At 36.7% G+C, this 13,051-nt stretch overlaps 1 protein-coding gene across 1 annotated transcript in view; it reads right to left on the reverse strand.

Moving 5' to 3' along the window:
- Positions 1 to 13,051, reverse strand: part of LOC138695196 (uncharacterized) — an 80,166-nt gene that overhangs the window by 44,658 nt on the left and 22,457 nt on the right. The window contains exons 8-11 of the mRNA XM_069819655.1: positions 12,438 to 12,564; positions 8,123 to 8,186; positions 4,920 to 5,029; positions 3,365 to 3,433 (exon numbers count right to left, since the gene is read on the reverse strand). Of these exons, the coding sequence (XP_069675756.1) occupies positions 3,365 to 3,433; positions 4,920 to 5,029; positions 8,123 to 8,186; positions 12,438 to 12,564 (370 nt within the window). The remainder of the gene's footprint in view (positions 1 to 3,364; positions 3,434 to 4,919; positions 5,030 to 8,122; positions 8,187 to 12,437; positions 12,565 to 13,051) is intronic.

Here is a 13,051-nt window from a genome sequence, read left to right on the forward strand (position 1 = left end):
TGTGTGCATCAAAAAAGATAGAGAAAACAATCGATAGAACATCAATTTAATACACAGAAAAACATGAAAAGTGTTGCTCTATAGTAGAAGAAAATAAGGGTTCAAGTTCAAATTCCACCTCAAATATGAAATATGACTTTTGCCAGAATTTGTGTCGAATGATGATAAGTTGTAATATTCCATTCAAAACGTTAGACAATCCTCACTTTAAAGGGTTTATAGAAAAGTACAAAAAATATCAGACACCTTCTGAATCATCGATTCGAAAACAGTTCTTACCTGCAACGCGCCTCTAGTATGCCTACTGTGCTTACGTAAATAACAAACAATCCTCTGACGAGACAAAGTACTCGCGTTGTAGTTACCTTCACATCCGAATGACTTTTTTTTTCCGCTGTCTGATGATAACACTGCAACGCTAAGATTAGATCAGGTATGCTCATTCTCTGACTCCCGATTACGTTCTGTAATCACAACCTTCGAATGTAGAGCGTGCTGTTCCCCGTTCGAAGCTCGACGGATGGCTGCAGAAGGCAGTTCAAGTACTTAGTAAACGCACGAACAGTGCGGGACAATGACACAGTCAAAACCTTCTGTAAGCAAACGATCATTCCGTACAGTGTGGGAGGAAGCCTATTTTTGTTGTACGTTCGGTGAAAACGGAAAGTGATTACTATATTGTAAGGTACTGTCAGAATACTACTGAGCAACATAAAACTACATTATAGGCTCTGCTACCCAGAACATGCCGAAGTGACAGAAAAGCTGTTTTCTGTAATATAGCCTATTTTCATATACCAACGTTATTATTATTATTATTATTATTATTATTATTATTATTATTATTATTATTATTGGGCCTATTATTATTATCATTATTATTATTATTATTATCATTATTATTATTATTATTATTATTATTATTATTATTGTTATTGTGGTGATTTTATTCCAGCAGAAATAGCTATTTTGATAAAATAATTTTTCAGGGGTGCAACGTGCACTACAGCTTCAAGAATTGAAATCACTTCATGAAAGGCCAAACATTGAAGAGAGTCGAACAATTCAGAGTCTATGTTTTGGAGGAAGTTAACTTATGTAGTATGTTGGGAATTAGCTAAGGCAGTAAAACCGTTCACGGATGGTGAACTTGTAAAGAGATGTATGGTGCGTGAACAAAATATAGTTAATTATGTCTCTGTACTGCAACAGTTCAAATGTAAATTCACGGAACATAGATTTAGTGATTTTAGACGTATGGAAAGTGATATTAATCTTTTTGTTAATCTTTTCATAGTAAACTTAGTACAATCCGCGAGAGTGCAGTTCCAGGACCAGTTAATTGATCTACAAAGTAACGTAGAATTCAGAACTAAATGCAGAGAATATGACTTGACAAGCATAGAATTATTTAAAAAATGAACCAAACTAAATATTACAAGATGAGCTTATTCGTTGCCACTATGCTAGCTACCTTCGCCTCGACATATGTGTGCGAACAATTATTTTCGAGAATGAAGGTTACTAAATCCAGAGGTCCCGATTAACAGATGAGCATCTTTAGCGCATTGCAGTAAATTCGTGGGAAATAGATTCCCAATTACTTGCAGAAAAGAATGCAGATGCTGAATAGACCGCAAAGTAGACTATATGGTGGAATATGAAAATGATATTATCTATGATATTATTATATCATAACTAAGGGATATTAAATATAATAAATAATGTAATAACTGAATATTGCAGTGTATACTCTTTCCTTTTTCAAATTCAGTTTATTATCCGTATTTGTAAGAGTGTAAGAACTATGCTACGGGCGGTGGTCCAAAGTAGTTGCGGAGCCCAGTCCGTACACAGTGTGTGTTATGCAGTGCAGCATCATCCGTGTAATCGGGGCTTTTAAAATTTTGAGCATACCTGGATTAGATGAATCTGAGTTGTTAAGTATTACTAAACGGACGAGTCTCTTCTTCTTCCTTCACGGTTTGGGTTTCTACCCGTACAGATTTCAGATTTTCAGATTTCTGAGGCTATTTTTCTTCCTAGATGTCCTTATTTTTTTTCTCTCCGTAAATATTGTAAATGAATGAAGTTTTGAGAATTCTACTATATGATATTAGGCCTATATCTGGATGTTCTCCCTGTAACTTATTAAACTCTTCGACGTTCACTTTTCCGTATTTATTTTTCTTCATATTCAATGTAGCATGCTATGTGTCTGAGATATTTCATCTCTGTTGCTTCATTCTGCTGAAATGTCGCTTATTCATAGTTCATATTTATGGTTCATAAGTGATAGTAGAGACTGCCATGGTCTTACACTATTTAATGATTTAATTTCTACTTGCTTTATTTTTCAGTATTTGCCTTACTGTTCCAGTTATATAATTAAACATATTTACTTTACCATATTTATATTTATGTATTTAATTTTAATAGAGTATGAAATTTTACATTCTAAGACAATACATTCTGACACTTGTTCTAAAATTGTTTTATTAAGTTATTTTTATACTTATTGGATAGAAATACGGGGTAGCGACGCATTTAGGGGTTGTGCTACAAGCCGAAAAATCACGAGTTCTTTTCTAGATGGCATCATGAATTTTCTCAATTATCTAATCCTTCCGACAGCATGATGTCCCTAGAGTTTAGTAAGCTTCTAATATAAATATGAGTATAATGGGTATTTACTTAATAAAGGCGGCAAACACGTGGGACTGGCATCCTTACTGCTACTAATATCGATTGTGTAGAAAATGTAGGAACCTTAATCTCCCGCGACCCTATGTGTCTGCATGACTGAAATTGGAGTATCTTTGCCTTAAAATATTGAGTAGACCTATAGACTTGTAAATGCCATTTTTTAAAAACAGAATAGTTAAAATATGTATAAAGTATTCTACGAGAGCAGTGCAACAGTATTTAAAATATAAGACGACATTTTGAACTTACGGTTTATCCAAGTGGAAGCGTTTTACTTCTTTAGACTATTGATAGACTACCATAACCTTTGCAAAACGGCTACTAATTCTGATTCCAAATCTCAGGAAAATTCTCTACTTCAAGCAAATAGATGTCCGATCGCTTGGCTATGAGCTATAGCCTACTTTATAGATTACTGTGATTGGCGGTAATTTTTTTCCCATGTGAGTCTTAATAAGTTCCTTTTTGTTTTCAGCATTTCCTATTCAAAACTATTAATTTTCCTTGAATAGAACAGAGCATCCCGGCATGTGGCAAGCTACAAACTCTGATATCTCCTGCAAAGACGCGAATTCCATTACACTTCCTTCTTCTCCTTTTAGCGTCAACTCTGTGTTTGGAAATGAAGAGTTGAAGTATTATGTTTAGCATTAGTTACCTGTATGTGTGGGTGAGATCCCAGAAGATACAGAGCCCAGGAGATGGCAACTGACGTCGTGTCATGACCCTGGAAGTAAAAATGGTACAGATAAAATATCCTATCTATCAATGGATCTTTCATTCTTACAATTTACAGTTAAACTATGACAGATTTTCTGTTATAGTATTGTGAAGAAAAAAAAAGTGGAAAAACAGAGACACGGATAATATACTAAATTATATAAAAATATTTACGAATTTGTTGAGGGACATTTCATCAACTTGAATTAGAAGTTGTGTAAATTAAGAAATTAACGAACAAATATAAATAAGTAAATCAATGAATGAACAAACAGAAATTCAGGGAAAGAAAGAAATGAACAGAGAAAAAAGGGACAAAGAAAGAGACAGATAGAGAGAGAAAGAAAGAAAGAAAGAAAGAAAGGAAGAAAGAAAAACGGCAAAGAAAAAGACAGACAGAGAAGAAAGAAGGAAAAACGGCAAATAAAAATACAGACAGAGAAAGAAAGAAAGAAAAACGGCAAAGAAAAAGACAGACGAAGAAAGAAAGAAAGAGACGACAAAGAAAGAAAAATACGAAGAAAGAAAGAGACAGATAAAGGAGGAAAGAAAGGAACAAAGAAAGTGAGACAGAAAGAGAGAGACAGACGACGAAAGAAAATACGAAGATAGAAAGAGACAGATAAAAGAGGAGGAAAGAAAGAGACAAAGAAAGAGAGAAAGAGATAAGCAAAGATATAAGGAGATAGACAAAGAAAGAAATAAGCAAACAGACAGCGAAAGAAAGAGACAGACAGAGAAAGAAAAAATTACAGATAGACAGACAAAAAAGATAGACAAAGAAATGAAGAAAAGGCAGACTAAGTAAGAAAGAGATAAAGAGAGAAAAAAGGAAAGAGATGGACAAAGAAGGAAGGAAGAGAGACGTAAGAAAGAGACAATGAAAGAAAAGAAGAATGAAAAAGATATACAAAGAAGGAAAGAAAGAAGAAAGAGACAGACAAAGAAAGAAAAAAACGGAGAAAGAAAGGATGTAATGAAAAGTTAGCGGATGAAAGACAATGGTGGTATTTTATTTTACGACGCTTTAATAACAGAAGTTATTCAGCCACATGCTGTAAATCTACGACACAAGATCCATAGTTTTACTTGCCTCCCAGAAGAAAGCATGTTCAGGATTTCATAGCCAGGTTTGAATCGGCGAATCTCGGATCTAGTAGAGTGAACGTGAGAATGAAAGAACGAGCGAGGGAGGGAGAGGCTGGGTGAACAGGCGAATACACACAGGAACATAAAGAAAGTATGTACCCTGGTATACGTTATAACTTAGCGTGTTAGTTGTTGCGTATACAATGATCAATACCGAACTTCGCCTAACTGCAAAGTGGATATTACTTCTATCGGCGAGCACATCAACATGAGAAGTGGATCGAACACAGTAATGCTAAGATACGGAGACATGAAGTTTATAGATCTGTTTACACTCACATTCCGGTGTTAGATTGGTATTACATAAAAATTGGAGGGGAAACGTGTGGTAAGTGGTAGTTTACCTCAAACATAAATGTGTCCACCTCTTCTCTGATGTCCGCATCTGTTAGCAGTCCCTCCTTTTCTGATATTTCGATGAGCAGATCTAGGAAGGCTAGGCGCCTCTTTATTCCTGAACAAGATAATGTTAATAATTAGCTAAATAAAACATTCTTGAATCATCATTACATAGAGAAGGAAGAGGTATGAACAAGAAACACGTAAAGAAGAAAGATATATGGAAAGGAGAAAGCGTAAAGAAAAGGGCATGAAAAATAAATATGTACAGAAGAAAGAGATATGAAAAGGAGACAGCAAAGAGGCCGTAAAGAAAGAAAGGGGCATGTATATTTAAAGAAGAAGAATATATGGAAAGGAGAGAGCATAAAGAAAGAAAGAGATAAAGTAAGAGGCATTAAAAGTAAATACGTAGAGAAGAAATAGGTATGAAAAGAAAGTATGTGAAGAAAGGAAAGAAAGGAAGAAAGAAAGTAAAAACAAAGCGTAAGAGAGAGGAATAAATATGAAAAAAGACAATTTGAAAGTAATAGAATTTACACTTTTTAAAATCTTATGTTTTTCAGTGAGTATTGTTTTCATTCTTTCTATAAGAGGAGAATTAGTAGCTTATGATAACAGGAAATTTTAGTAATCGCTCGTCGTAAGAGTAAGTCAATATGATAATCGTTCATAAGTAGACATAGGATGTTTAGGAAAATGCCTATTTTATTTGAATGTTCATATTTAAAGGCTTTTAGTAAATGTGCACGAATCATGAGAAATGAAGCATTCTGATGAAGTTTGATCTTGCCTTTTTTGCCGTTTACGCCTTTTTTACTTTAATATGTACTTTTTTGCTCTTTTCTTACTTTTATATGTACCTATTTTGCCTTTTTCTTTAGATGACTACTCACTCAACAATAATGCTTCTATTTCTGCGTTCTTATAGTAGCTATAGATATGGGACACCCTGTTGCAATGCAGTGTTGTTTCGCTACTCCGGAATCGACCTTGTCCTTACCCAGCACTGCTACCTGACTCCAGCACTGATCCTACCCTATTAATTCCTGGCTTAGTTGCCTCATGAGTGATACCTTATTGGTGTCACTTGTGAGATTCAAATCTGTATTCGAACGGTTGACTAAACAACAACAAACATAAGTTATTAATTGAATACATGAAACGTTGGATTTTCACGCTGACAACCCGGTTTCGAATCCCGGTGAGCCAAACTATAATTTGTGGTGGACAAAGACGGTGCTTGAAGGTAGGACTTCGCGGCTCTGTCGACGTCTCATTATTGTTACATTAATCATTGTCACACTGATTTTGTCCAATAAACGAGACAGAAGTTTGTGTGTTAATCTTGAAAAGTTGCTTGTTGTTTATTGTAACTCAAATTATGGACGTGGAGTTGTGGATGAGTAAGTACAATGGAAGCAAGTCTATAGAACAGAAAAACTACTTTTCCAGTGTACTTTGTTAAGTTACTTATGGTCTCATGGATGTTTACTTCATGAATTATGGGTGATTCAATATAATTTCAGTGCCTTCTATTGCCCAATTTTTGTTGTTTTATAGCCTTTTTAGGCGCATAAAATACCATTTTTAATGCCTTAACTTCCGACGTCTATTCGTAAGCCACAATTTCTTTGCATTTCCCCACACTAGAACAGTACAGTACTCATCCAAATACATTTTGCTTTGATAGCTTCATTCACGGAGAATTACTACTAGCTAAACTCAGATTTCTACACAAAATTTATGTTTGGCAGAGAAAATTTCCATTCGGTGGTCCCATTTATCTTGTGCACCTATTATAACTTTTTGTTTGGATAGATATTGGATTTTTTTTTTTTTTTTTTTTAGTTTTATGTTAGAACGAGGGGCTAACATGAGTGTGAAGATTTGGTGCATGTAACTGCATTATGATACAAGATACACGTGACGTCATCAATTTTTCAAATAACAGTGCATACTTTAATCATGTCACATTGATTACACACATCAAGACGAGTTCAAAAATGTATCACAATGTCATCTTCCTAATCAATAACAACAAAACGAAACGAAAACGTACTTCCAATGTGATAATGTTATGCTTTGAGAGTCACAGAAGATGTTCCAAATGGTGACCATTCACACGAAAGCACATTCGAAGGCGTTCCCCGAAAGACCGTATGACTGCCCGGAATGTTGCTGGCTGAATGGACACAAAAGCCTGTCGAATGCGTTGCTGTATGTCGTCTGGTGTTGTCAGAATGTTCTGGTATACATTGTCCTTTACAGTTCCCCACAGGAAGAAGTCCGACAGATCCGGAGAACGTACAGGCCACTGTACGTGGATTGTGGCGTGGACTGTTGTGGTTTGTTTACATGTTAAGACAGCAAACACACAACACACGACGTGTACGGACGTCAGACGTCTTTCGTTTTGTATAAATTAATGCACAAGAAGAATGGGGCGCCACAACAAACGGCACATTCTGATGGCATTCATTTTGCATTTTGCTGTTGTTATTGACTGGGAAATTGACATTGTGATACATTTTTGAACTCGTCTTAATGTGTGTAATCAATGTAACATGATTAAAGTATGTAGTGTTATTTGAAAAATTGATGACGTCACGTATATCATGTACCATAATGTAGTTACGTGCACCAAATCTCTACACCCATATTAGCCCCTCGTTCTAACATAACTCTCAAAAACAAAAATTCCAATACCTATCGAAACAAAAAAGTTATAATAGGTGCACAAGATAAATGGAACACTCTGTATAATTATAGCATATATTGCAAAAACGTTGAATAAATTAAATTCCTTCTCACGATATATTTCATTATGCGTATTTTAATTGCACGCTTGTGCATATTTTAGTGAATACAGTTGCACAAAAGACTTTTGCGCGCCTTATGTGCCGTAATAATAAACAAATTCAAATGTAAACAAAAATTAGGCCTATTACGCCTATTTTCGACGTTGGCCTCAGTCACTGATACATGTGTCATCAGTACTGATAAATAATTACAGTATAAAGGATAACTTCTAAAACTTGCCATTCATTTCGAATGACTAATCGTGCACTTGTGGTGTTTATTGGTTGTGTCAGCATGGGTGTGTTGTTTGATTACGAGAAACGGGAAGCGTGTCGTGTATGAATAAGTTTACGAAGCTCTTGACACGTAGGCTTATGGTTGGTGGCGGTATCATTTCAATACTTACCCGGTACGTCACTCTCTGGCTCATGGATTTTTTCCTTATATTCCGCTCTCCTGTCTCGGATCACCTGCGGTGAGAAAGAAGCTATGTCAATTTGAACATTATAATGCAAATTTGATATTTTTAGATGAGGTTGTGAAGAACCGTACATAAACTTGGTTGTGTATTATAAATCTACATGAGGAGGAGGGGCGCAAGACTAAATCCCGGAAAGCCTACAAGAACTTGTAATGGAAACAGATCGTTTTTAAGGCATTTTTTTCTTCGGGATCTTTCCTACTCCGCTATTATCGTTTCCCAAATTCTTCATTAACTTATTGTCATAGTCTTATGACTTTGAAACTAACACTCGTATGTCCTTGGTGTAACTCGCGCGGTAGTGCATTTTTCTATTGATCTGAAGTTGCATTCGGGCGTGGGTTCGATTCCCGCTTGAACTGAGTGCCCAGTTGGGATTTTTCTGAGGTTTTCCAAACTTTAAGCTGAATGTCGGGTAATCACATGGCGAATCTTCCCGCTATCGCAAATTTCATCGACGATAAATAATCTGTTAATTAACTGATACAGCGTCGTTAAATAACCGACCAAAAACATATCCTTCCAAACTTCGTGGGAATTTTATATCTGATCAGCCACGTGAGAAAGAAAACATTAAAATAGGGAAAGACTAAAAGTGCGTTCTTGTATACAATTTAGTTTGATGTAAATAAATCTGTTCTCCGTCTTGAGTTAGTGAATAGTGTACGTGTTTCCCATCCAATCGTTCTTTGGTTCTATTCCCGTCATAAGTCTGCGTTTGTCCCTTGTCATATATGCTACTGTCTTATATTGTCTCGATGGTGGCTCTGTGCCGTGCTGATCACACAAAAAGGGAGGCAGCAGTGTGTGGTCCGAAGAGAATAAAACCTCGACACGAGAAAGGTAAAAGAAAAAAATACGAAGAAGAAAAGAATTAAAGAAAGGAAGGAAGGACGAAATAATGGCAGTGAGAAAGGGAGGGAGGAAGAAAGGAAGGAAGAAAGAGAGGGAGAAAGAAAGGAGGGGAGGAAGGAAGAAAGGAAGGAAAAAAGAGAGGGAGAAAGAAAGAAGAGGAGGAAGGAAGAAAGGAAGTGAGGAAGGAAGGAAGAAAGGAAGGAAGAAAGAGAGAGGAAGGAGGGGAGGAAGGAAGAAAGGAAGTGAGAAAGGGAGGAAGGAAGGAAGAGAGGGAGAAAGAAAGAAGAGGAGGAAGGAAGAAAGGAAGTGAGGAAGGAAGAAAGGAAGGAAGGAAGAAAGAAAGGAAGGAAGAGAGAGAGGAAGAAAGGAGGGGAGGAAGGAAGAAAGGAAGTGAGAAAGGGAGGAAGGAAGGAAGTGAGAAAGGGAGGAAGGAAGGAAGGATGAAAGTGAGAAATGGAGGAAGGAAGGAAGAAAGGGAGGAAGGAAGGAAGGAAGGAAGAAAGGATGGAAGTGAGAAAGGGAGGAAGAAAGGATGGAAGTGAGAAAAGGAGGAAGGAAGAAAGAGTGAAAGCGAGAAATGAGAAAGAAAGGGAGAAAAGAAGAAAGAAAGGAAGAAAGAAAGAAAGGGAGGAAAGAAAAAGAATGAAAGTGAGAAATGAGAAAGAAAGGCAGAAAAGAAGAAAGAAAGGAAGAAAGGATGGAAGTGAGAAATAGAGAGAGAGAAAGAGAGACAGAGAGGAAGAGAGAGTGAAAGAAAATAAAAGTTCTATTAATTTTTCTTTTCTAATTTTTTATCACAGAATGATTGTGAAATGGAAGAGAAGACCTGATGGCCTTAACTTGACCATAATAAATAATTCTGATTCTAGTTTTAATGCCCATACACAATATTATAATTTTTATTTATCGTAGTCACCACCAGTACTATCATTATCGGTTTTTTACTTGGTTATTTAACGACGCTGTATCAACTACGAGGTTATTTAGCGTCGATGGGATTAATGATAGCGAGATGATATTTGGTGAGATGGGGCCGAGGATTCGCCACAGATTGTCTGACATTTGCCACATGGTTGGGGAAAACCTCGGAAAAAACCCAACCAGGTAATCAGCCCAAGCGGGAATCGAACTCGCGCCCGTACGCAACTCCGGATCGACAGCCAAGCGCCTTAGCCGACTGAGCTACGCCGGTGGCTATTCATATTCATCTTCATCATCATCATCATTATCATCATTATCATAGTGCATTATGGGCACAACTTCCCAGTATTCTGATCGATAGACTCGCACTTAATGAAGGAGTTCTGAAAAGTCACAAGGATGTCCATCGGACTCATGGGAACCGTTCTCAAAATTGTTGATGAAAGCTACTACTGTTCTCCAACCAGGAGATCAACCGTGAAAGGAATGTGCTTACTATTGCGTCATCTATTGGAACGAAGTAGATAGACGATATTATCGTTATAACGTCAGTTTAAAAACCATGCGCTCTCCTCTATATGTTATTTCCTGTATGGAGAGATTAAAAGACCGGGAGATTAACCGTGATCTAATTTTGTAACTAGGGTAGTATCAATATGTGTGATCAATGTTATGGTTTGTGCTGTGAGAGCTAGCCAATAGAGATCAGATAGAGATGAGTACCCACGTGTGTGACCTTATGACATCTTATGACATCAACATTCATTCACAGCATTACCCCGCTTCGTCTCAGTCCCCGAAGACTTTCTCGTGGTTGGAGTACAGAAAACCTAACGAGCTCTTCTCAGTGTGATAGTCTATTGATGGATTACAGCACAGATGTGATCTTTGTGCTTGGTTGTCGCATGTTGATAAGAAAGTGCCCTATGACTAATACCCCAATAGGGTTATGAGGACAAGTGATTATTTTGTTTTTGTTTTGGAAAATAAAAACAGGCCTAAGCTACGAAATATATATTAACAATATAATATTTTCAAATTAGGCTTTTGGGCAATCCATTGTGTCCTGGAACGTCATCTTCCATCTTCAGGGTAAGACCAAAGAGGTCGCCTGTTACGCCAGGCTAACCCGAACGACGTAACAAGCCACCAACAGTAGGCGACCTCTCTGGTCTTACGCTGATGACGGAACCTGTATGTAGTTCCGAAACGCTGGAAATGTCAAGTTTCAGGACACGGTGGATTACCCAAAAGCCCAATTCCAATCACAGTCACCTATTCATGTAATATAATGTTCTGTTAAGAAAAATGAGAATTCAAGATAGCAAATAAGTTCAAATACACCACAACGCTTAAGTCTGTGAATGTTACAATAATTCAGAATTATTATTGGCCTGGGTAGCGCAGTCGGTATAGCACTAGTCTTCTGTGCTCGAGGTTGAGAGTTCGATCCCGGTCGAGGTCGATGGCATTTAAGTGTGCTTAAATGCGACAGGCTCATGTCAGTAGATTTACATGCATGTAAAAGAACTCTTGCGGGACAAAATTCCGGCACACCGGCGACGCTCATATAACCTCGGCAATTGTGAGCGTCGTTAAATAAACCATATTTTTTAGAATAATTTATTTAACGTCCTTTTTCAAATGAAGATGTTATTCTGAGATGAATAGATGTTGATGCCGCAGTGATTAAGAAATGATTGACAATAAGTAGGAAATCTAAATACCCGGAGAAAATCTACCTCTGAGTCGTTTCGTCTATTACACATTTTATCAGATCTGCCGGGGATAGAATACCGAAGTCCTTTTCTCACAAGCAAACATTCTGAGGGGGGCAGATAAAAAAGTTAAATTTTTTTCTTCCACCATGTTAATAATGTCAGAAGAAATGCTTATACAAATTTTGGCCACTCGACCGCAATTACGAGGCCGTCAAGAAAGTGATTTTCTCGGGGGCCGTTTACAAAAATTGCAAGCAAAGATTTATTGAAACAGATACAGCAATTGTTGCACTATTTGTCACCATACACTCCACTGGAGCTGAGACATTTGTCATACCATGGAATCAATTTTTGTATACTTGTGTCATAGAAGTTAGCCGTCTGCACCTCTTTGTCGATCGCACAATATGACAAATGTCTTAATTCCGGTGGGGAATATGTTGAAAAATAGCTCAACAATTATTGCTTTGTCTGTTCCAATAAATTTTTCCAATGAAATCGTGTTTTCTTTCTGTTAACTGTCCCTGACGAATTCTTTTTTTACGGCTCTCATAATTGCAGTCGAGTGGCCAAAATTTGTATAAGCACTTCTCTTGACATTATTAAGATGGTGAAATAAAAAAAATAACTTTTTTATTTGACCCTATCAGAATGTTTCTTGTGAGTGGCCACTAGCTGGCTTGCAAATAATATATGTTCTTATTATTATCTGATCAATAACCATGCATTCGTATTATACGCACCTTGTCAGTGAAATTGTGCAATGTCTGCAGAAGCTTTGCTTGTTCTTGACCCAAAGGAGACAGTTCGAAGATAAATTGTCTGTATAGCCAAGGACTTAGCTGTCTTCTTACGATGACTTGGGTCATTCTGTAAATATAATAGAGAAATTAATTCATAACTGTGAATTACTTTTGTAAAGAACAATTCTACGGTGAACGGTAAAAGGGCGTAAGTCTCTAGAAATTAATGGTTTTGAGTTATGAGCTCCATGTGAATTCAAAACGTGTACTTCTTCAGATTGTACAAAGACATGTCTATCCCCTTCCATAATGATGTAGAGAGTCAGTTTCCCAGGCTATCATAATGCTATTGATCCTCATTTCAGACTTCGCTTTTGCTCTAATTAGAACTTGCAATTTGTGACTTATGTCCTTTTTGTCGTGTAGTATAGAATTAAAATAATCCACTGAATATCTGCTTCATTTCATTATGTATGTTAAATGCTTTACTGACTTACTGATTCATTGAACTACAAGACTTAATCAATTCATATTTATTTTTCTTTGGCTTTAGGTTTAGGCTATAATACTTCACAAGATACTTTGAAGATATAAAGGGTTCAGAGCCATATTGG

Source organism: Periplaneta americana, chromosome 2 (genome assembly GCF_040183065.1).
Source record: "Periplaneta americana isolate PAMFEO1 chromosome 2, P.americana_PAMFEO1_priV1, whole genome shotgun sequence".
Lineage (NCBI taxonomy): Eukaryota > Metazoa > Arthropoda > Insecta > Blattodea > Blattidae > Periplaneta > Periplaneta americana.